At 30.9% G+C, this 21,659-nt stretch overlaps 1 protein-coding gene across 1 annotated transcript in view; it reads left to right on the top strand.

The window, feature by feature from the left end:
- LOC145303581 (ubiquitin-like protein 5) overlaps positions 1 to 21,659 on the top strand; it is a 31,998-nt gene that overhangs the window by 5,822 nt on the left and 4,517 nt on the right. Inside the window, exons 3-4 of the mRNA XM_080145126.1 lie at positions 7,272 to 7,336; positions 8,125 to 8,208. Of these exons, the coding sequence (XP_080001252.1) occupies positions 7,272 to 7,336; positions 8,125 to 8,208 (149 nt within the window). The remainder of the gene's footprint in view (positions 1 to 7,271; positions 7,337 to 8,124; positions 8,209 to 21,659) is intronic.

The following is a 21,659-nucleotide window of genomic DNA, read 5'->3' as shown; positions in this document are numbered from 1 at the left end:
GAGATGTTAACAATTAAAAAAAACTTAATATTTCAGGAACATTACAACAAAAAGCCACTAAAGTTAGTGTTAATGAAATCAATATAATTCAATGAAAAATTAATTTCTCAAACTATCAATATTATCATTGAATTAAACATTGTTTATTGAATATTTTCACCAAAAAATAATATAATTGAAAAAGAATATTTCATGTGCATTTAATAATAACAATTCTGGTGCTACCAGATCAGGCTGTCTATTGGCTTCCTGAGACGAAATGCACCTACATTAAACTTCTGTTTTTGTTTTCTATTCTCTTTTGTAAAACTTAATTATGTTCTGCAAAAACAAAACAGCTCCCTTCCCCTTTACCCAAAAAAATGTAAAAACTTTAAAAAATAAAACCCGCTTGGTGGAAGTGAAAAGAGAAAAACATGCCACTTTTCTCCTAGGAATGAAAACTTTCCACAACATAAATATCAAAACTTATCCACACAAGAATCTGAATACATCCAAAGGTGTAGTAAAATCGAAAGACCTATCAATGTGCACTACTGAAGAGATAACAAAAGAACTTAAAAACCAAGGAGTAATAAACGTTAAAAGAATTACAATAAAAAAAGAGAATCAGACTATACATACGAGCACTTACATTATGCTGTTTGATAGACCCACTATCCCAAAAGAAATCAAAATTGGGTTCAACGTTGAAAAAGTTGAATCCTTTATACCAAACCCACTTCGGTGCTTTAAATGCCAGAAGTTTGGGCACCATGAGGATGCATGTAGGGGACGAGCAGTGTGCGGCAGATGTGGCCAGAGAGATCCAGACCACACTGTCAATGACTGCAATCTTGATTGCAAATGTGCAAATTGTGGAGAAAACCATCCTGCTTATGCTAGAGCATGCAGAATCTGGAAGAAAGAAAAGGAAGTAGTGTCAATAAAACATACCAAAAACATCTCCTTCCTCGAAGCCAGAAAAATAGTAGATGGATACATGAAGGAAAAGACGTACTCTCAAGTCACCTCAAGTTGTATATCATCCAACATCACTAACCAAGACTCCAAATACGAAATACTAATAAACAAATTGTTACAATTAGGACCAAACGACTGTCCCAAATTTATAAATGAAATCAAACCAAACATATCAAAAATTAATCATCCCATTAAATCATCAACTAATGTTACCAATAAAACAAATTCTCAACCAAAATCAGAACATCCAAGAAAACAAAGTCGATCAAAAGAAAGACCACAAAAATCACCAGTACGTCATGCAGATGCTAAAAAAGACGAAACTAAGGAAAAACAAAATCAGTTAAAAGAAAGACCACACAGGTCACCAATACGTCTTCCCCGTGGTGAAAAAAACACACTTGAAAAACAAACAAAAAATGCATCTACCAAAAAACAAAATAATATAAAGAAATTACCACAAACAGAAGCCACTACTACTACTACAAATAGATTTACGGAATTAGAAGACATGGAAACTGAAGTTACTCCTCAAACCAAAAAAAAATCCTCATGAATTACAAGAAAATCCAATGGAATTGCCGTGGATTGAAGGCAAATTACAATGAAATTTTATTGTTGCAAACCAAATTTAATCCTTTGGTTATTTATCTCCAAGAAACCTCCCTTAAGAATGAGGACAATTTGAATATAAAACACTATCAACAATATAACTACATTCATAATACAAGACTTAATAATACTGTAACCCTTTTCCCCCCTCCCATTGCAAAACCCATCATATTCTGCAAGGCAGAGAACAAAAATGACAAAATCCACTATAAAAAACCAAATCAAAAGCTGCGAGCTAACGATTGTAAATACAAGGAGTTTGAAGAATAAAAATCTTGTATAAAATAACTGGATACAACATCGAATACTATTCCAAAAAAAAACTGGATTCGGCATTAAATAACCCACAAATATATATGCCGTTAAAAAAATAAAAATAACAATTCTCACAAGGTTTCAAATGTAATATATTTTTCTAGTACGCATTAAATTTTTATGGAAGGAATTTTTTATAATCCTGAAAATAAAAATTTTTTAAAATTGAAAAAATTGAGATCCAGAATCAGTAAGAAAAAATAATTTAAAAAATGGTATTTTTAATAACGATAAATTTAGACAAATACGGATGGGCAAAGTTGTAATAAAAAAATTTTAAAAATAGTAAACGGACTGGATTTGCATCCTACCAGCTGTGTTCTCTTTAATTATTAAATTGTTATTTTTTCAGTAAATAAATTGTCAGTGTAATCGGCGATTTTAATTGACTTTTTTTATTTCTTTTTTTTTTTTTTTTTTTTTTTTCACTCTTAAAATGCACTTTTGCTTTATTTTAGAAAGGATAAATTTAGTGTTACAAATCGTTTGAGAATAAATTCAGTCATGTAAAAAAAAATTAACTAAATATTCTAATAACCACTCCCTTTTTATTTCAGCAAATAAGATTACCTAAATTAATGAATATTTTTATCTTCAAAAATATAGAAATTAAGGATAATAATGTTTCAGTTCCCTTATAAAGTTTAAAATAAAACTTTCTGGCATTTTGGGCTTCCGTAGAACTTATGCATGACACCTTTTCGTTTGTCTTGATTGTACGAGGACAGACCTATCTCGCTTTTGGGGGCTAATTAAGCTATTTTTTGACACAAAATATTCTCAGAAAATTAATATTTATCTTTCAAGAAATTTTTACAATGAATTCATTTGACTTCAAAGTTTAGCTGAACTTGTCAGTTTCTGGTGTCACCGTGAAAACATTTTTCATTATAACATTTTTTTTTTTCACATGTAAAAATTTTTTTTTTTTTTCCTTTTGAAAATTAGCATTAGGCTTTAATCTTTCAAGTACAATCAAAAAGTAATCGGAAATCTACAGAAAAAAAAGATAAACCGGCTTTCAAAACTATGTCATATTAGTCTCTGCCATTAATGCATTGAATTATCTTTTATTTTTAACTAGCATGGATATCTGGTGTTGCCGGTTTGACATGAAGTCAGTTTGGAGGCACCTGCTATACTAAGAGTATTGAGCACTTTCATCAATACCCCTACAAAAATTTCCAAAATAAAAAAAAAAATAAAAACTGATAAAAACATGAAAATGTAATCGTTCAAAAATGAATCTCTGTGTATTGAGCACTTTTTGTTGCCCGTGTGCTGGAACCCTCTAAACTATTTTGCCAATACGGCCACAAGTGCTTATGATGTCATGATGTTGCAAAATAAGCTTTTTAAACAGTTTTAGTTTAATACGTGTGCATCACTTGCAAAAAGAGCAACGCGATAAAGGACCCCCTCCTCCAAAAACTGGTCCTGTTGACTGCCACAAAAGACCCCATGTCTCAACTAAAAACTAAATAAGTGATTCCCTCCTAGTAGTGCACAAGTACTAAACTTTCTAACTAAAATAAATTAGATTTAAAGAAACAAATTAGAATTTTGGTAATATTTTTAATTAGTTGGGATTATTTACAAAAATTGCTACCTCCATTTATTTATTTATTGACGTCTGATATGTTTTACATTGTAAACCTAAACATTCAAAAGTTATTTTGAAACCTTTAAATTGATGTTTAGAAAATCATTTCTGACCAGAATTTAAGCATGTAGGCAATCGGGTTTAGTCTGGTGATTAGTTTATAATTCTAGCAATACTTATCAAGAAAAGAACCAGAATTTTCGCTTTGGAAAATTGTTTGCTGATAGGTCATTAATAGATTGAGTGCTTGTTCAGAATAATATTGAAAATCAAAAAATTGAATTTCACAATCACGTAGATAACATTGCTTTTTAGTTGAATTTAGATTTTTCATTATTTTTAACCAGCACCAATTAGTGTTCTTTTGATACAGTATTCGATAATATTTTTAAGATTTATATTGAAATATGAAAATTGTTTGAGTTAATTTTTTTTATTTGTAGAGTGGATAAATAGTATGATTGTGTGTTTCTTAATAGTTTGTTCAAGCTGGGGATGGGTCATCCTACCGAATGCAAAACATTGATCCGCTAACTCAGATATTCCAACTAAGAATCTTAAGATTCTGACCATCTCTTTAAGTGCAATTGTTTGAATCTCTTTTGCACTTGGTTCACCCTGGAGGTATATTTGCCAAATAGTTTTTGAAATTCTTTTTTATGAGTTCAGTTGTTCCTATAATTACTGGACTTCTAAGAGCAACTGGTCTTGTGAAAAAGAATTTTTTAAAATTACCTGGCAAATATATCCGGTGAACCAAGTGTGTGCATGTCTCTATTTATGCATATGTTTATATATTTGAATGTACAGGTGTCACTTCTAATCTAATTAACCGATCATTATGATGTTGATTCTACAACATAGCTGAGAGGCGTAAAAGTGGGTAACAGTTTTATAATATTATAAAGACTGGGGGGGGGGGTACCCGGCGTAGCCCGGGTGTTTGGAGGTGTGTGTGTGTGTTAAAAAAACAAGAGTTTTAGTAGGAAGGTAGGATTGAACCCCCGAATCCTTGACGCAGAGGTGGAAACAAAAGCGAACCACTTAACCATCTCAGCCACGAGTGAGAGAAATTGGTTAGCGTGTTAAGTTAAGGGTTATAAACTGAGTCAAAGAGGTTTGATTGACAGGTAACCGCTAAATGAGGTCATCGCAGGAGCGTTACAATGACGTGGTAGTATTTTATTTACTGCGGGACAGCTTTCTGGGGTTTGTTTACTTTGTTTCAATGCGGGGCAGTTTTCACTTCCCCAAGATGATGGTGGGGGGAAACCAGCTCCCCATTTAAAGGGGATTGTCCAAATTTATAGCAATTGACTGATATAAAGAGAAACTCCACATTGATCAAAAGCTGATTGTTCTCTGGACGTTCCGACGTGAAAGCCGAGAACAGCAACATTTCAATTAGTTTCACTTTATTTATACTTAAAAATTGAACAAACAGGCGAGGCAGTAAAATAGCGCGATTTTTATAAAAGTCGATGTAAATAAATCTAGACGCGACGTACATTCGCAAATCCTCGATATTATGATTTAGACAGTATATAAAAATTTTTAAGACATAGTAAGCCCCTTGACAATGGCGGTGAAAAAAGCCTTTGCAAGACATACATAAAATGATCACACACATTTTGCCTTTTCTATATATAACTAGCGTGGGTACCTGGCGTTGCCCGGGTGTTTGTTGGTGTGTGTGCTGTTAAATAAAAAAGAAACCGGTTGGGATGGGGGGGGTAGGATCGAACCCGAAGCCCTGAGGCGAAGTTTGAAAATAAAATGTGAAAAAAACATGAACCGTTGAATGAGTTACTGAAAGATGTTTGAATTTAAGTAAGAACCAAATTGACAGGTGGCCGCACGGAAGTCGTAGAGCGTTCGACGTAAGCAATAGCTATTCAGCAAATGAGGTCCATAACCAGGTTTGTTTGTTATAAGCAAAGTAAAAAAAGAAAACATAAAAACGAATGTTAAAACTTAAGCGGGGATGGAGTAATTAAAACATCGAAAAAAAAAAACACAAAAAAAAACTAACGTAAGGCAAACGAACGATGTTAAATGTAAAAATTGAAAAAACAAAAAAGAAAACAGAAAAACAAAGGTTAAAAAAAAAACGTGAAAAATGGCTTAAATAAGCCTGTTTCGATATTAAAATTTAAAAAATTGATGGGTACCCGGGTGGATAAGCAAAGTAAAAAAAAACAAAAAAAAAAACAGAAAAACGAACATTACGTGAAAAATGGCTTAAATAACACTGGTTCAATATTTAAATTTAAAAAATCGGAAAAAAAAACCATCTCACACCACGATTCGAACCCAAAATGTTTAGATAACGAACCAACGCACTAATCAACTGAGCTAACGTGACGTACATGAAATTTAGTCAGTTCTTCAACTATTTAAAGTAAATCAGGTTATGACATCATCTGACGCATGCGTAAAACCGGTCGTCGTCACGAGGGGACGGTTTTTGTTGACACCCCCCTACCCCTGTCGAAAATTGTCGATTTCGGGGTGAAAAAATTAACGTTTTTGGCCAATTTTTCGATATTTTTCAGACGAAGGATGGGGTCTTCAATATGATACCGAGTTTGTGAATTTTTGTTGTGGCTGTCGAAAGTTTTTACCGGACACACAAACACACATACAAACATATATACACACATTTTCGCTTTTATATATATAGAAGATAGAAGATAAAGATTGCATGAAAACCCTTTGTGAAATTCTAATAATAGGTATTACATATCAACCAATATTCCTCAAATTTCAGTTTCTTTGAAACATTCATAGATTTCAGATTTGCACTGAATTTGATCCATAGCCATTAGACAACAATTAAATAAAATTCCCTGAATTTCATTTCCTTAAGCTTAATGTCTCGCATTTTAAACTTTTATTTAGAATGTCTGTTTATCTGTCTGAGGGTATATGTGTGACTAACTGCATGTAAATTCAGTAGGGACTTTCAATGCATGGCAGATTTATCCTTCCCCTCTTATATGTAATGCAATGTAACTATGATCTAATTTAATATTATCATCGTAACTTTTGTACCATTTAAAGAAGAAACTTAAACTAGTAATATTTAAAAGAATTTTTTTTTTTTTCCAACATACGAAAATAACAAAAATGCAAGACTAAAATCGTGTTTGTATTAATGACGCCTTTAGACAATGTCCCTATGTAATGATTATTTGGAAAGCGTAAACCTACCTGTGTTTAAAAAAATCTAGCAAATATCTCCTAATGGTCAGATTTTCATGAAATTTATATAGCTCTAGGATAAATATACCTATTGAGCTTATTATATATCTACAATGCTATGAGCACTTCTTTTAAAGTATTAATACATTCAAATAAACTTTGTTCTTTTAGACTTCTATTCTAAAAGCAGTTTTAACTTGTATTAAATTAAGTTGTATTCTAAACGCAGTTTTCGTTAAATATATGAAAGGAAATATTTTGTGAGGTGATTCCCCTCCTCCATATTTCATGTTACAAAAACTAAAAATAAATTTAGGTTTATAAAAATAGCAACATATTCTCCCATAAAAAAATTGAACCACATGTTGCAGGTGTTGTATATTTTTGTATAAGTTTAACATGAAACAGCCTCCTTGTACTTTGGGAGGAGCGGGGTCTTTAATTAAAATCTTGTTTACAAACTACTTTTCTGATTTAGAGTAAAGAAGAGTATTATTTTTCATCAAACTTGTATAGCAAACTGAATGCCCTTTTATGAAATTTAAGCAGTAAAATTTTTTATGTATATTTTCAGTCATTCAAGATGTTGGAAATAACTTGCAATGATCGACTTGGTAAGAAGGTTCGTGTGAAATGCAAGTATCCTTTTTGAAAATGTGGCCAAGATTGAGGTTGCAATATACAAAGTATTTTAAGATTATCTTTCTTTTCTTTCTAAATCACAATTTTAAAAAAATAAAATAAAAAATTTTTTATTTTTTATGAATATTTATTTTATCCTGACAATATAAAATTTTGAAAAATCTATTTCTCAATTCACCTAGATTTTGAAAAATGTTCTAAAAGAATCTTATGTTACTAGATTCACAACTTTAGCTGAACTTGGTGATGATTTTATTGACAATGAAATTGCATATTTATTCTTAGTTTTTATTTATTTATTTTTTTTTTTTTCATTTTCAAGTTGTAAATGGAATGAAAAAAATATCTGAAGTAAATTGATATTTTCGTTTCGCATAATAAATCTAAATGTGTATAAGATTGAGATTTTATGAATTGTTTTTTAGATGAGGATTGATAATTTGAATTATTCGGACTACTGTTCTCATCATTGATGTTATGATCACGACATTTTGACTGATATGACCTCTGACCTCCTCCAGATGCATCTTGTTGAATTCTTTGATCACCACACTTTTCAACACATACAGGTGCACTTTAAGCTGCCTTCGAGAATGTGAGGTGGCATGATGTGGCCCTTACTTGATGCCACACCTAAGACCATAACCGTGGCCGAAAACTTAAAATGTTATACAGTGTTAGTTTTATATTTCGCAGTTGATTATCTCCTTTTCAAAGTAAGTTTATATCTGACAAACTTAAGATTGTCTCCAGGTTTGGTATTTTCTTTCCTTAACTGTTAACAGCGATGAAGACACAATTGGTGATTTGAAAAAGTTAATTGCTGCCCAAACAGGAACGCGATGGGATCGGATAGTCTTAAAAAAATGGTAAGTTATCTTTTCTTTGTCCTCAATATTATACTGAAAAGACCTGTGTCTATGCCACTGTCTGTCATCTGATTTACTCAAAATTGGTCCATTTGTTTTTCTATACAATTTTGGATTTAATTAATACTAGTCTGGGTGCCTGGCGTTGCTCAGGTGTTTGGAGGTGTGTTGAGAAAAAAAAAAGTGGTAGTAGGTAGGCAAGCTCGAACCCGTACTGCGAGGGAGGAAAAGAACATGAAGAAAAACGTGACGTCTTTGCTGTTGCGCCTATCACCAAACCGGAAGTGACCAAGGTTTAAATTAAGGCTAGTCAATCAAAAAGAGGGGATAACTTTCGAAAATATTGGTGAAAAAAAACAACCCCTCCCTGTAGGAAAGTGCCCAATTGAGAGTAAAGGAATAAATGTTTTTAGCCAATTTTTCGACATTTGTCGGCCGAAGGGTTGAGCTTCAAAACGATACCAATCTCGTGAAAATCCGTCGCTTCTGACAAAAGTTTTAGGCAGACATACAAATATACATACATACATTTAAACAGACAGGTGAGATTTATATTATAGACTAGCAGGGCTACCCGGCGTTGCTCGGGACCGTATAAACAATGAAAAAACAAAAGCAGATATTGAATATATGTTTTATTCTTAGGGGAGAGGAATCTTTCATCTCTATGTATTATTTGTTTTATCTACCCTAGGACTGGTATTGTTCATGTTTTATCCCTAGTGTAGGTAATTTACAGCATGTATATGAAATTGTTTTACCTTAGGGAGAAGAGAACAGGTAATATACAACATAATGTGTCTATATTACATCCCTGGCAACGCCTAGAAACCAGCTAGAACATGTATTTCAGTCAATCTTTATTACATCTTGGGCTATGCCGGGAAACCAGCTAATCTCTATTTAGTGACTTGACCACCAAAATACTTCCCTAAGTGTGTCCTTTCTTTTGAACTTATTAGATATAGGTATCTAGAAATGTGTGTGAAATTTTGTTGAATGCATTGTTCACTATGATTTTCTTATTGTTCTACACAATATCAACTGTAGCGAAATAAAACAGTAAACTTAGTGTAGTGTTAGAATAAAGAGCAAAGGAAAAAATTAGAATCATATTCTGTAATTACAAATCTAAATTTGCTAGCGTGTACCAGTATTTGCCAGGTTGTGGAAATTTGGAATTTATAACATATGTAGTGGCCTTTTCCTAGATACCTATTTTTATAATTGTTTCAGTACATTGCTACAAAATGTGACATTTGTTGGCGTTTGTAAAAAAAATCATGAATGTGCTTATATTCCAAAAAAGAAAATATCAGTGCACAGTATTGAAAGTGTTTGAGATTCAAAAGTCTGTAACATTTCTACTAACTTCATAAGATGTCATGTGAGAAACTTAATTGAATATCAAGACATTATCTGAAGCGTTTTTATTTTGGTGTAACGTATGTGTTTACAGTGAACCTTAACTTTTAATAAACAGATTGGTATGCAATGACATAGGCTAGGAATCTTAGACAAAATATATATAAATTGGAAAAATGTGTGAACAAATGAAAAAAAAATGATCCGCTCTACTTGATGACATCAAGCACAGTAATATTTTAGTGAAGAAAATATGAAATTGATGTTCAGTGATTAGTTTGGATGAATGAGAAAATGTAATTGTTTGATGCATAAAAAATAACTCATTTGCTGTATTTGATATTAAGCAGCCAAAAAATAGTGATTTGAATATTTAGGAAAACATCAAATCAGATTATGTAAAAAAAAAAGATGAAATTAGAAAATATATATTTTCTGTTTATGAGTTTTGCCAATTAAAATTTTGTGGCAGAAATTGGGTGATTACCATGCAATTTTATTTTGGTAAAATTCTTAAATTATTTCAATGTTTATTATAATTTCTTATTAGTGACTTGTTATCATCAAAATCCGCCCCAAAGAGTGTCCTTTCTTTTATTAGGTATCAGAATAGGTATCCAGATTTCTACTTCTATACAAATATGATATTGTAGTACAGTAAATGTCAAATTGTTTTTCAAGTATTAGTTTGTAACGTTTGTACTGACTTCATCAGATGTCATGTAAGAAACTGAATTCTATGTAAGAAGACTTTATCTGAAGTGTTTTTATTTTGGTATATCATGTGTGATTACACTGTAGTAATTGCGCTGAAAGCATGTTAATTACAAATGACAAAAGTTAAATCAATTTCTGATTCAGCTACACAATATAAACTAAAGGAAATCAAATTTGCAAAATAAAAGCAATATGTAGTTATGGGTTAGTTTGGAGTTAGAATAAAAAGCCAACAAAACAGTTAGTTTGTATTGTGTAGATTGGTCATTTCTGATAGTATTGAGAGTCGTCAATGAAAATCTTAATTTCTGACAAAATACTGAATGTTTCTTGGATACCCATTCGTAAAAAGTACCTTTTTTGGAAAAAAAAAAAAAAAAAAAACACTCCCCGGATCACCTTCACCACCTTAAAAAAAAACAACTTTATTCTTCAAAAAATGTGCACATTGTTAGTGTAAAAAACAGATTCGCACCACTTGATGAAATCAAGCATAGTAATATTTTAGTAAAGAAAATATGAAATTGATTTTCAATAATTAGTTTGAATGAATATCAGAAAATGTAATTGTTTGATGCATAAGAAAGAACTCATCTGCTGAATTTGATATTAAGCAGCAAAATATTTCAAAACATAAAAGTGTGAAACATAACATGAATACTCTCCATTGTCACTTGAAAACATTGGTCTTGGTAGGCAGTTTATTAGATGGTGAAATAGTGGTCTTGGTATGGTGTGCTTAATATTATTGTATGCAAAATGTAAAAACACAAAAGAGGGTACAATCAATATTGAAAAAGTAACATCTGTCACAGAAAATAGTAATTTATAAATATCAAAAGAAATATTAATCTGTACTTAAAATGTTAAACTTACTGTTAACAATAATTTAAAATGGTGATCAGGATGAGTCCAACAACTTAGTCCTTGAGCTTTCTTATTGGTCATAGTAAAAAGAAATTGTAGTCTTTCAAGTTTGTTGGTCGCATTGGGATTCTTGGAATGTATCAACAGATTCCTGCATATGAATCTTTGTTAATTCCACACAATACAAAATATATATACAAAACAAAGTAAAGCAAAGTATAGGGTTAGTTGTGTCCTCTAATTATCAACCAAGTATATGTATTGATAAAAAGATAAAAGCAATTGAAATGTTTATTACAATGTATCAATATTAAATTTTTATCATGAACAACAAATCGAAATAATGATAGATATTTTGTGCTTATACGAAACTGGAATCAAGGATTGTCACCTGTGATTTTATATATGTCAATAGTGCATGCCACTACAAATGATATTAGCCAAATTAAGTTTTGTTTATTTCACCCATTATAAAATATATACACAAAATGCAGTAAACAAAGTTTAGGTTTAGTTAATGATAAGTTTAGGTTCGAGAAATAAGCAAAGAAAAGAAAAAAAGATACATTTGTTTATAGTGTGTAAATTGTAAGTTTGTAAATATTTAAAACTATCCACACTGGTATGTGGAAATTCTAGATACCTATTGTTATAAAGTTCCAATTCATGTTTGATATATCACTCTACATGTTCCCTGTTGCACCCCAAAGATGTAAATGATTATCGAGAAAGTGAAATGAAACAGTATTTGAAATAAAATAGAAACAAATGCTGATGTTTACTATATAAAACACTGTGTTCAATGGAATTGAGCCTTATACAATATTGGTGGAATAAAAAAATCCATTTTTTTAATTCAATTTAAGAAATGAGCAAAAATTTGATATTTAAAATATTTGGCATGAAGAAAAAGAAATATAAGATAAAAGGTGATAAAGCAGTAAGAATCATATGCTGAATTCAATTAAAAACAAATATGATTGTCAAAGAAATATCATGAAAATTTTGTAAGTGAAAAAAATTATTTTTTGATATATTTGGTTTCGAAGTATTAAGAAACATGTACAACTTCATATTAAAGACAAAACGAAAACTGTACTAATGATAATGACAATGGTGAAAGGAAATTGGAAAAAAATGTATCAGAGGTAAAATGTTGGTCACATATACGTTTGTGTGGTATGCATGAAACACGTGTAGAAAATTATATTTTCTGATGCTGAAAGTAAGAAGAGAAACATTGTTAAAAAATGATCTAAAAGGCAATAGTAAAATCCTCATTTTTAGTGTGGGATATGTTGTTTGTTTCAATTGAGAAAGGAAACTTTAATTTATACAATTTGATGTTATAGATCACAAGTTTTATTACAATAAACATTGTGTTCTTTAATTATCAACCAAGTATATTTATTGATAAAAAGAGAATGTAATGGACATGTTTATTATAATTTATCAATATTAAATTGTTATCATGAAAAACCAATGGAAAGCGTGAATGTTATTTGGTGTTTTTAAAAAACAGCTACCAATGATTGTAACCAGTGATATTTGTGTATGCTAACAGTGCAAATGTGGTGGTGAAATGAATTTTTGTTTATTCTTCACAATATAAAATATATACACAAAACTAAAACATAATTTACGGTTAGTTAATGATAAGTTTAGGTTAGAGAATTAAGCAAAATTATAGATACCTATTGTTATAAAGCACCAATTCATGTTTGGTATATCAATCTACATGTTCCTTGTAGCACCCCAGAGGGGTAAATGAGTGTCAACAAAATGAAATAAAACATAGTATTTGAAATAAAATGAAAAAGTGCTTGAAAAGTGAAATATGCTGATGTTTACTATCTAAAACATTGCGTTCAATGCAATTGAAACTTATACTATATTGGTGGACTAAGAATTAAAGAAATAAAATTTAAGAAATTAGCCAAAAATTGATATATAAAATATTTGGCATGAAGAAAAACAAATATAAGACAAAAGGGGAAAAAGCAGTAACAATCATGTGCTGAAGTTCATTGAAAATAAATCGTTTGTCAAAGAAATATAATGAAAATTCTCAGAGTGAAAAAAAAATGGGATTTTTACAAATCTGGTTTCCAAGTAATAGGAAACATGTACAGCTTCATTTTAACGACAAAATGTAAACTGTAGTAATGGTAATGAGAATGTTGAAGGAAATTGGCAAAAAATTGTTAGTCAAATGTTGATCAAATATTATAAGTTTGTGTGATATGCATGAAACGTTTAGAATATGATCTGCTCTCATGCTGAAAGCAAGTAGAGAAACATTGTGAAAAAATGATGTAAAGCTAAGCTAAGCAAACGACCAGTGAATGGAAATGTTTATTATAATGTATCAAGATGAACATATTATCATGAAAAAGCAAATCGAAATAGTGATAGTTATTTGGTGCTTATACGAAACAGGTATCAAGTATTGTCACCAGTGATTTTATTGATGTTAACAGTGCATGTCACTAAAAATAATGATGGTAGCGAAATTAAGTTTTGTTAATTCTACCCAATATAAAATATATACGCAAAACAAAGTAAACAAAGTTACGGGTTAGTTAATGATAAGTTTAGGTTCGAGAAATAAGCAAAGGAAAAGAAAAAAAAGGTACATGTGTTTATATTGTGTAAAATGTTAGTCTGTAAATATTTCAAACTATCAACACTGGTATGTGTAAATCCTAGATACCTATTGTCATAAAGTACCACTTCTTGTTTGATATATCACTCTACATGTTCCCTGCAGCATCCCAGAGAGTTAAATGAGTGTCCACAAAATGAAATAAAACATAGTACTGGAAATAAAATAAAATAAGAATATGTCTGAAAAGAAATAAATGCTGTTTACTATATAAAAAGTTGTTTTCAAGTGTCAAATGGAATTGAATCTTATACAATGTTGGTGGATTATGAAATTGCATGAATGAAATAACATTGGAGAAATAAGAAAAAAGTTTATATATACAATATTTACAAATGTAAGATAAAAGGTGAAGAAGGGCCAAATCCGAGATCTATAAATCGTAAATTTTCAAAGTGAAAACAGATATTTTTTTTTTTTTTTTAGATCTGCTTTCCAAGTAATAGTAACCATGTACAGCTTCATTTTAAATGAAAACTGTACTAATGATAATGTTCATGGTGAAAGGAAATTGGAAAAAGATTAAAAATGTCAGAGGTAAAATGTTTGTGTGGTATGCATGAAACACGTGTAGAAAATGATCTCATGCTGAAAGTAAGAGAAACATAGCTAAAAAATTATGTAAACGCAATAGTAAAATCCTCATTTTTAGGAACATAGTGTGGGGTATGTTGTTTGTTTCAATTGAGAAAGGAAAGTTTAATTTTTAGAATTGGATGTTATAGATCACAAGTTTTATTACAATAAACATTGTGTTCTCTAATTATCAACCAAGTATATTTATTGATAAAAAAAGAAAAGTAATGGACATGTTTATTATAATTTATCAATATTAAATTGTTATCATGAAAAACCAATGGAAAGCGTGTTGGTTATTTCGTGTTCATAAGAAAAAACATCATGGGTTGTCACCAGTGATTTTATGTATGCTAACATTTCGCTGCAAATGTGGTAGCTAAATGTCTTTTTGGTTATTCTACACAAAATAAAATATATACACAAAACAAAGTAAAAGAAATGTCAGGGTTAGTTAATGATAAGCTTAGTACCAAGAAATAAGCACAGAATAAGGAAAAGAAAGATACATTTGTTGATATTGTGTCGATTGGTGAATTTGTTGGTTCATTTTGTTTTATGACATATCAACACTATATCAGGTTATTTCATGCCCAATCTAGTGACATTTTTTTTTCCTAGAATATATTTGTTTATTTAATGTTGGTTTCTATTTAACTCATAATTGGGACCCTAACAGGTACTACTACTCCAGATCAGAGTGGACCTGGTAGCAATAGCAATTAAATGGTGGCTTCACACTTCACAAAGCCCCATGTTTGGATACAGTTTATGGTCATATCCAGGACCTGGTGAATTTGTAAATAATTGAAACGATCAACACTGGCGAGTTAGAATTCTACATACCTATTGTTATAAAGTACCAATTTATGTTTTACATATCACTCCACAACGTTGCTGCAGAATCCAGACAGTTGAAAGAGTCTCAAGAAACTGAAAAGCTATTTAGTACTCTTAAATAAAATAACATGCATAAAGAAATCCTAATATAAGACAATAGATGAAAAAGCAATAAAAATTTTGTGTGGAATCAAGTGAAAACAGTTTCTTTGTCAAAGAAATTGCATGAAGATTCTCAGAGACTTTTCCTTCCTCGTTCCCTTCCCTTTTGGTGGACGGAAACTTTCACAGTGGCTCAGAAGGTGGGCTGAGCACACTTCCTACAAAGGTGGGATGGGTAAATTTCTTTTTCATTTGGTTGCCTGGAGGACAGGCTTAGGCGCCCCCCCCCCAAAAAAAGGGTTGGAGCCAGGGAACTTCTCCTCCCAGAAGGGGGAGGGGGGCCCGGGAAGGCTTCTCTTCCCATATTTTTTGTTTTGTGTAAGGTTGATCTCTTTCCAAAGGGAGTAAGAGGATATCCCTCTCTTAGGAGGAGACCGAAGGCTCCCTGGGCCTCCCATCCTCCTTCTGAGAAAAGTTCCCCGGCTTCCACATTCATTGCTCAGCCCGCCGTCCAGGCAATCAGAGTCTGATTGTCTGCCGTATATAAAAAGGCGATTTTAGCTTGTCAGGCGGTATGCTCTGCGTAGACCATTTTTCTTCCACCTGTTGACCTTCCCTCCCTGTCATACAATACGCTTAAACAGGATATTTTAATTTATGCAGATTCCATATAGACTTTTAGTTTCCCAGGGTGTATACCCTCCGTTGACCATTTATGTTTAAGAGTTTTCCTTGCCCCTTCTCTGCCCCAGAATGGGAAGGGAGCTCTTTCCCACTGTATGGGGGGGGGCGGCTTTCTTTTATGGTTATGTGGGGAGCCTTACCTTTACCCCCCTTAAGGTGGTAGTTCTTTTTTGTAAAATTGTTAGTCAAATGTTGATCAAATATTATAAGTTTTTGTGATATGCATGAAACATGTGCAGAATATGATCTGCTCTCATGCTGAAAGCAAGTAGAGAAACATTGTGAAAAAATGATGTAAACCTAAGCTAAGCAAACGACCAGTCAATGGAAATGTTTATTATAATGTATCAACAATAACACATTATCATAGTTATTTGGTGCTTATACGAAACAGGTATCAGGGATTGTCACCAGTGATTTTATTTATGTTAACAGTGCATGTCACTACAAATAATGATGGTAGCGAAATTAAGTTTTGTTTATTCTACCTAATATAAAGTATATACACAAAACAAAGTAAACATCTGCTGAATTTGATATTAAGCAGCAAAATATTTCAAAACATAAAAATGTGAAACATAACATGAATACTCTCCATTGTCACTTGAAAACATTGGTCTTGGTAGGCAGTTTATTAGATGCTCAAATAGTGGTCTTGGTATGGTGTGCTTAATATTATTGTATGCAAAATTTAAAAACACAAAAGAGGGTACAATCAATATTGAAAAAGTAACATCTGTCACAGAAAATAGTAATTTATAAATATCAAAAGGAATATTATTCTGTACTTAAAATGTTAAACTTACTGTTAACAATAATTTAAAATGGTGATCAGGATGAGTCCAACAACTTAGTCCTTGAGCTTTCTTATTGGTCATAGTAAAAAGAAATTGTAGTCTTTCAAGTTTGTTGGTCGCATTGGGATTCTTGGAATGTATCAACAGATTCCTGCATATGAATCTTTGTTAATTTCACACAATACAAAATATATATACAAAACAAAGTAAAGCATAGTATAGGGTTAGTTGTGTCCTCTAATTATCAACCAACTATTGCTAAAAAGAGAAAAGCACTGGAAATGTTTCTTATAATGTATCAATATTGAATTGTTCTCATGAAACACAAATCGAAATAGTGATAGTTATTTGGCGCTTATAAGAAACAGGTATCAGGGATTTTGGTGTATCAGATGTTTTTACAGTGAACTTAACTTTCAAGAAACAAATTGGTATGCAATGACATAGGCTAAGAATCTTAGACAAAATATATTCAAATGAAAAAAAATGTTGAACACTTATAACTTTGTATGGACTCTCAAAAACATTTGTAAAAAATGTGTAAACAAATGTAAAAAAAAATGATCCGCTCTACTTGATGACATCAAGCATAGTAATATTTTAGTGAAGAAAATATGAAATTGATGTTCAGTGATTAGTTTGGATGAATGAGAAAATGTAATTGTTTGATGCATAAAAATAACTCATTTGCTGTATTTAATATTAAGCAGCAAAATATAGTGATTTGAATATTTAGGAAAACATCAAACCAGATTATGTAAAAAAAAAAAGATGAAATTAGAAAATATATATTTTATGCTTATGAGTTTTGCCAATTAAAATTTTGTGGCAGAAATTGGGTGATTACCAAGTAATTTTATTTTGGTGACAAAAGATAAATCAATTTCTGATTCAGCTACACAATATAAACTAAAGGAAATAAAATTTGCAAAATAAAAGAAAAATGTAGTTATGGGTTAGTTTGGAGTTAGAATAAAAAGCCAACAAAACAGTTAGTTTATATTGTGTAGACTGTTTAATTAACTTTGTTCATTTCTGATAGTATTGAGAGTGGTCAATGAAAACCTTAATTTCTGACAAAATACTGTAATTTTCTTGGATACCCATTCGTAAAAAGTACCTTTTTTGTGAAAAAAAAAACACTCCCCAGATCACCTTCACCACCTAAAACACAAAAACAAAAATATCTTTATTCTTCAAATATTGTTGTTGACTGGAGGGCGGGCTGAGCACTCCCAAAAAGGTAGGAGCCGGGGAACTTCTCCTCCCAGAAAGGGGGCCCGGGAAGGCTTCCCTGTCCCCATATTTTTTTTTTTTTTATGTAAGGTTGATCTCTTTCTGAATGGAGTAAGCGGAACCGACAGGGGGGGGGGGTCAATCAACCATACAAAAGGATATCTATCTCTTAGTTGAAAGAGGGAAGGTCTCCCTGTCCTCCCATACCCCTTCTGAGAGAAGTTTCCCCAGCTCTCAGCTTTGGGGGGGGGGGGTAGGAGGGCTTAGCCCGCCCTCAAGGCAAATAGTCTGACTGTCTGCCTTATATAAAAAGGCGATTTTAGCTGGTCAGGTGGTATGACCTGCATTGACTATTTTTCCTCCACCTGTTGACCTTCCTTAATATTTATTTTTAATAATAAACACATTTTATTTTAATATTAATATTTATTTGTAATAATAAACACATTATATTATTTTAAATATTAATATTTATTTTTAATAATAAACACATATTATTTTAAATATTAATATTTATTTATAATAATAAACACATTTTATTCTACTTTAAATATTAATATTTATTTTTAATAATAAAAAAATTTTATTTGAATATTAATATGTATTTTTAATAATAAACTCATTTTTATTTTAATAATTATTTTTAATACTAACTCATTTTATTATTGTAAATGTTAATATTTATTTTTAATAATTATTGTTATTTAATAATAATATCTTCTATTTTTTTACTGTTTATGTCTAACTTTTATCGACTTTTTCTTTTTTAATAGCATATTCTTTAAATGAATAGAAAAATAATTTCCCAAATTTTAGACCCCGGTTATTTGGCTGATAGTCGATAAAAATGATTAAAAGAGAGATTCATGAACATTAACGTTGTCATATAAAAAGAAAATGCTAATAAGAAGTGTTTTTAATCAATGTAACATATTTATTCAACTCTGTCATATATTTGTTTGATGACAACTTTTTCGAATCTGTGTACAGTAAAAACGATATACTTACATAGGATTTTGAAAGCATTTAAACTGTCGAAGAGTTTTATTATAAATAAAAGAGTTTAGTTTGTTGAACTTAATGGACTTTTTTGTTGTATCTATTAACTGTTTATTCTTTTTATCAAACAAAAAGAGAATTTTTATATTGACATGTGATGGAATGTTTTTCTAACATCGAAATTTTAAAATTAGTTTTATTAAAAAAAAAAAAAAAACTCGCCATTAGTGGACGGTCAAAAGACAAATATATAACAAATAAATGTTAGGAAAGGCAAGATAAGTTACTTTTCTATCCAACTGGATATATTTTTTGTGTTTTTATTCAATGTAACATATTTATTCAGCTCGAAAAACATACAGTGTATACCGATGTATTCGAAAAATGCCACCAGTTGTTTACATAGCCATTTGCCGGAAGTGACGGTTTTTTTTTATATAAGTTTTATTCAAACAGGCTTTAAGTTCAAATTAATGGACTTTTTTTTGTATTTATTAACTGTTTTATTCTTTATGGACTCTTTTTCGAACATCGAAATTTTAAAATTAGTTTTATTTAAAAAAAAAAAAAAAGACGGTGTTGTTTTTTTAATTGAATTCTACACTTTTTCAACAAACTGTTACAGACATAATGGACTGTTTGTCAAACATCGAAATTTTAAAAATAAAGTTTTTAGTTTTATTTAAAAAAAAAAAAAAAGACGGTGTTGTTTTTTTAATTGAATTCTACACTTTTTCAACAAACTGTTAGACATAATGGACTACCCCCCAACAAAAACTGCGAATAAAATATATAAAACTCGTAATTTCTGTTTTTAAAGTGGGTTGTTTATTTTCCTTATGAAATATACTTCCAAAATAAACTATTACAGTCGTTTAAAACATAATAGAAGTATTATTTTTTATTTTTTAAAAACAATGTTTACAAAATGTCTAAGCGCGTTTCTTCCGGCCGGCTGCGAATAGCATAAATAAATAACTGTTGCCAGAATTTATCGCATTTTTATTTTTTAATAGCATTTTCTTAAAACGAATAGAAAAATAATTTCCCATGAAAAAAAAAAAAAGAAAATGCTATTAAATATAATAAAAATTACTGAGATAAAAATATAAAAAATACGTACGTAACATCAAAAACACACCGACTGGTTTTAAAGAGAAAGTGGGTGTAGAGAGAGAGAGAGAGAGAGAGAGAGAGAGAGAGAGAGAGAGAGGGAGGGAAGAGAAAGCGGTGTATAGTGAATTTTGTTCCTTTTCGAAGCAGCACAAAAATTAAGTGTTTCCATAGTAACCAAACCGGTGCACAGTGAAGTTTTTTTAAACGAATAGAAAAATAGAAAGAGGGTGATAGAGAAAGTGAGAGAGAGAGAGAGAGAGTAAGTGTGAGAGAGAGAGACGGTGTTGGTTTTACTCCTCCCCCCCCCCTTCCAGCTTAAGAGGTATGAGGTCACGTGGTAATATACAAAATGGCTAATTATTTTATATTACATAAATATTACGATATTTTTATTATCGTCTAATATTTTGAAAGGTGAATTTTTTTATTCCCGTACATTTTTTCCTGACATTTTTCGTTAAAACTCTTGTATAAATAATATTTTTAACCAGGTAATAACGATGGAAACATTGGTATAAAGTAAAAAAAAAGATATAACTGAGCCGAAGAGAAAAATGCAAAAGTATCGGAGAAAGATTTTTTTATTAACAATTGTTCGCCATTAGTGGACGTTGACGTCACGTCACGTGACATGACTAAGCTTTTTTTTTTTTTACGTATGAATTACATTGGATCATTCAAGAATTACGTAATAAAAAGCATTACAATGACAGTTTTTTTTGGGACCCCCTTGGAGATAACTGATACGTTTACCCCTTTCTCCTCGTCCGTTTGACGTGAAATTTCGATATTTGTCATCCGGGACACGGGGCTTCGATATGATACCAAATTTATCAAGTCTGGTTGTGTCTTTCAAAAGTTTTAGCGTTACATACAAACATACAAACTCACAGACATTTGGGATTTATATATATAGATAACCTAAGAGTGTAGAAAACTTACATCAGGTTTTTATTTATTTAATTTTTCTTAAACTATGCTTTGACATCTAGGGTGCTATTGGACCCTAAAAAAAAGTGGTTGATCAGTGAAGAATAACTAAAGGCTCTTTCATTAGCTACTAGGAGGGTGCCATAACTTTTGCAGGCTTACTGCACTTTTAATCCTCACCTTATAATGCAAGTGGGTATCAAGTATTTTTTTTTTCTTTTTTTTTTTTAAGCCTGACTTGACTGAAGATTGAACCTTTGTCTCCTGGCCCATTAATGAACACCGTTATCTGCCAGATTGGTTGAAAATGTTTCTCCACATGGACAAATATTCAAGTCATTTGCAAATATCTAATCCATTCATTAGTTTTTGTCCAAAAGTTCTTGATCAAAGATTGTTACCATTGTTCAACATGTGATTGTGTTGGGGTGAGGTGAGGGGTTGCAAGTTGATTTATACACTTAGTTACTTATTGGTCTATATCTTTTCTGTTTTCCTTCCTACCTGTCTTAATAGACCAAACATTTTCTCTTCGTAGCATTCGAAACATCCATTAA

Source organism: Euprymna scolopes, chromosome 19, assembly GCF_053919585.1.
Source record: "Euprymna scolopes isolate OS-2025 chromosome 19, ASM5391958v1, whole genome shotgun sequence".
Lineage (NCBI taxonomy): Eukaryota > Metazoa > Mollusca > Cephalopoda > Sepiida > Sepiolidae > Euprymna > Euprymna scolopes.
Note: the sequence above shows the minus strand (reverse complement) of the source record. Positions and strands in the feature narration are given on the sequence as shown.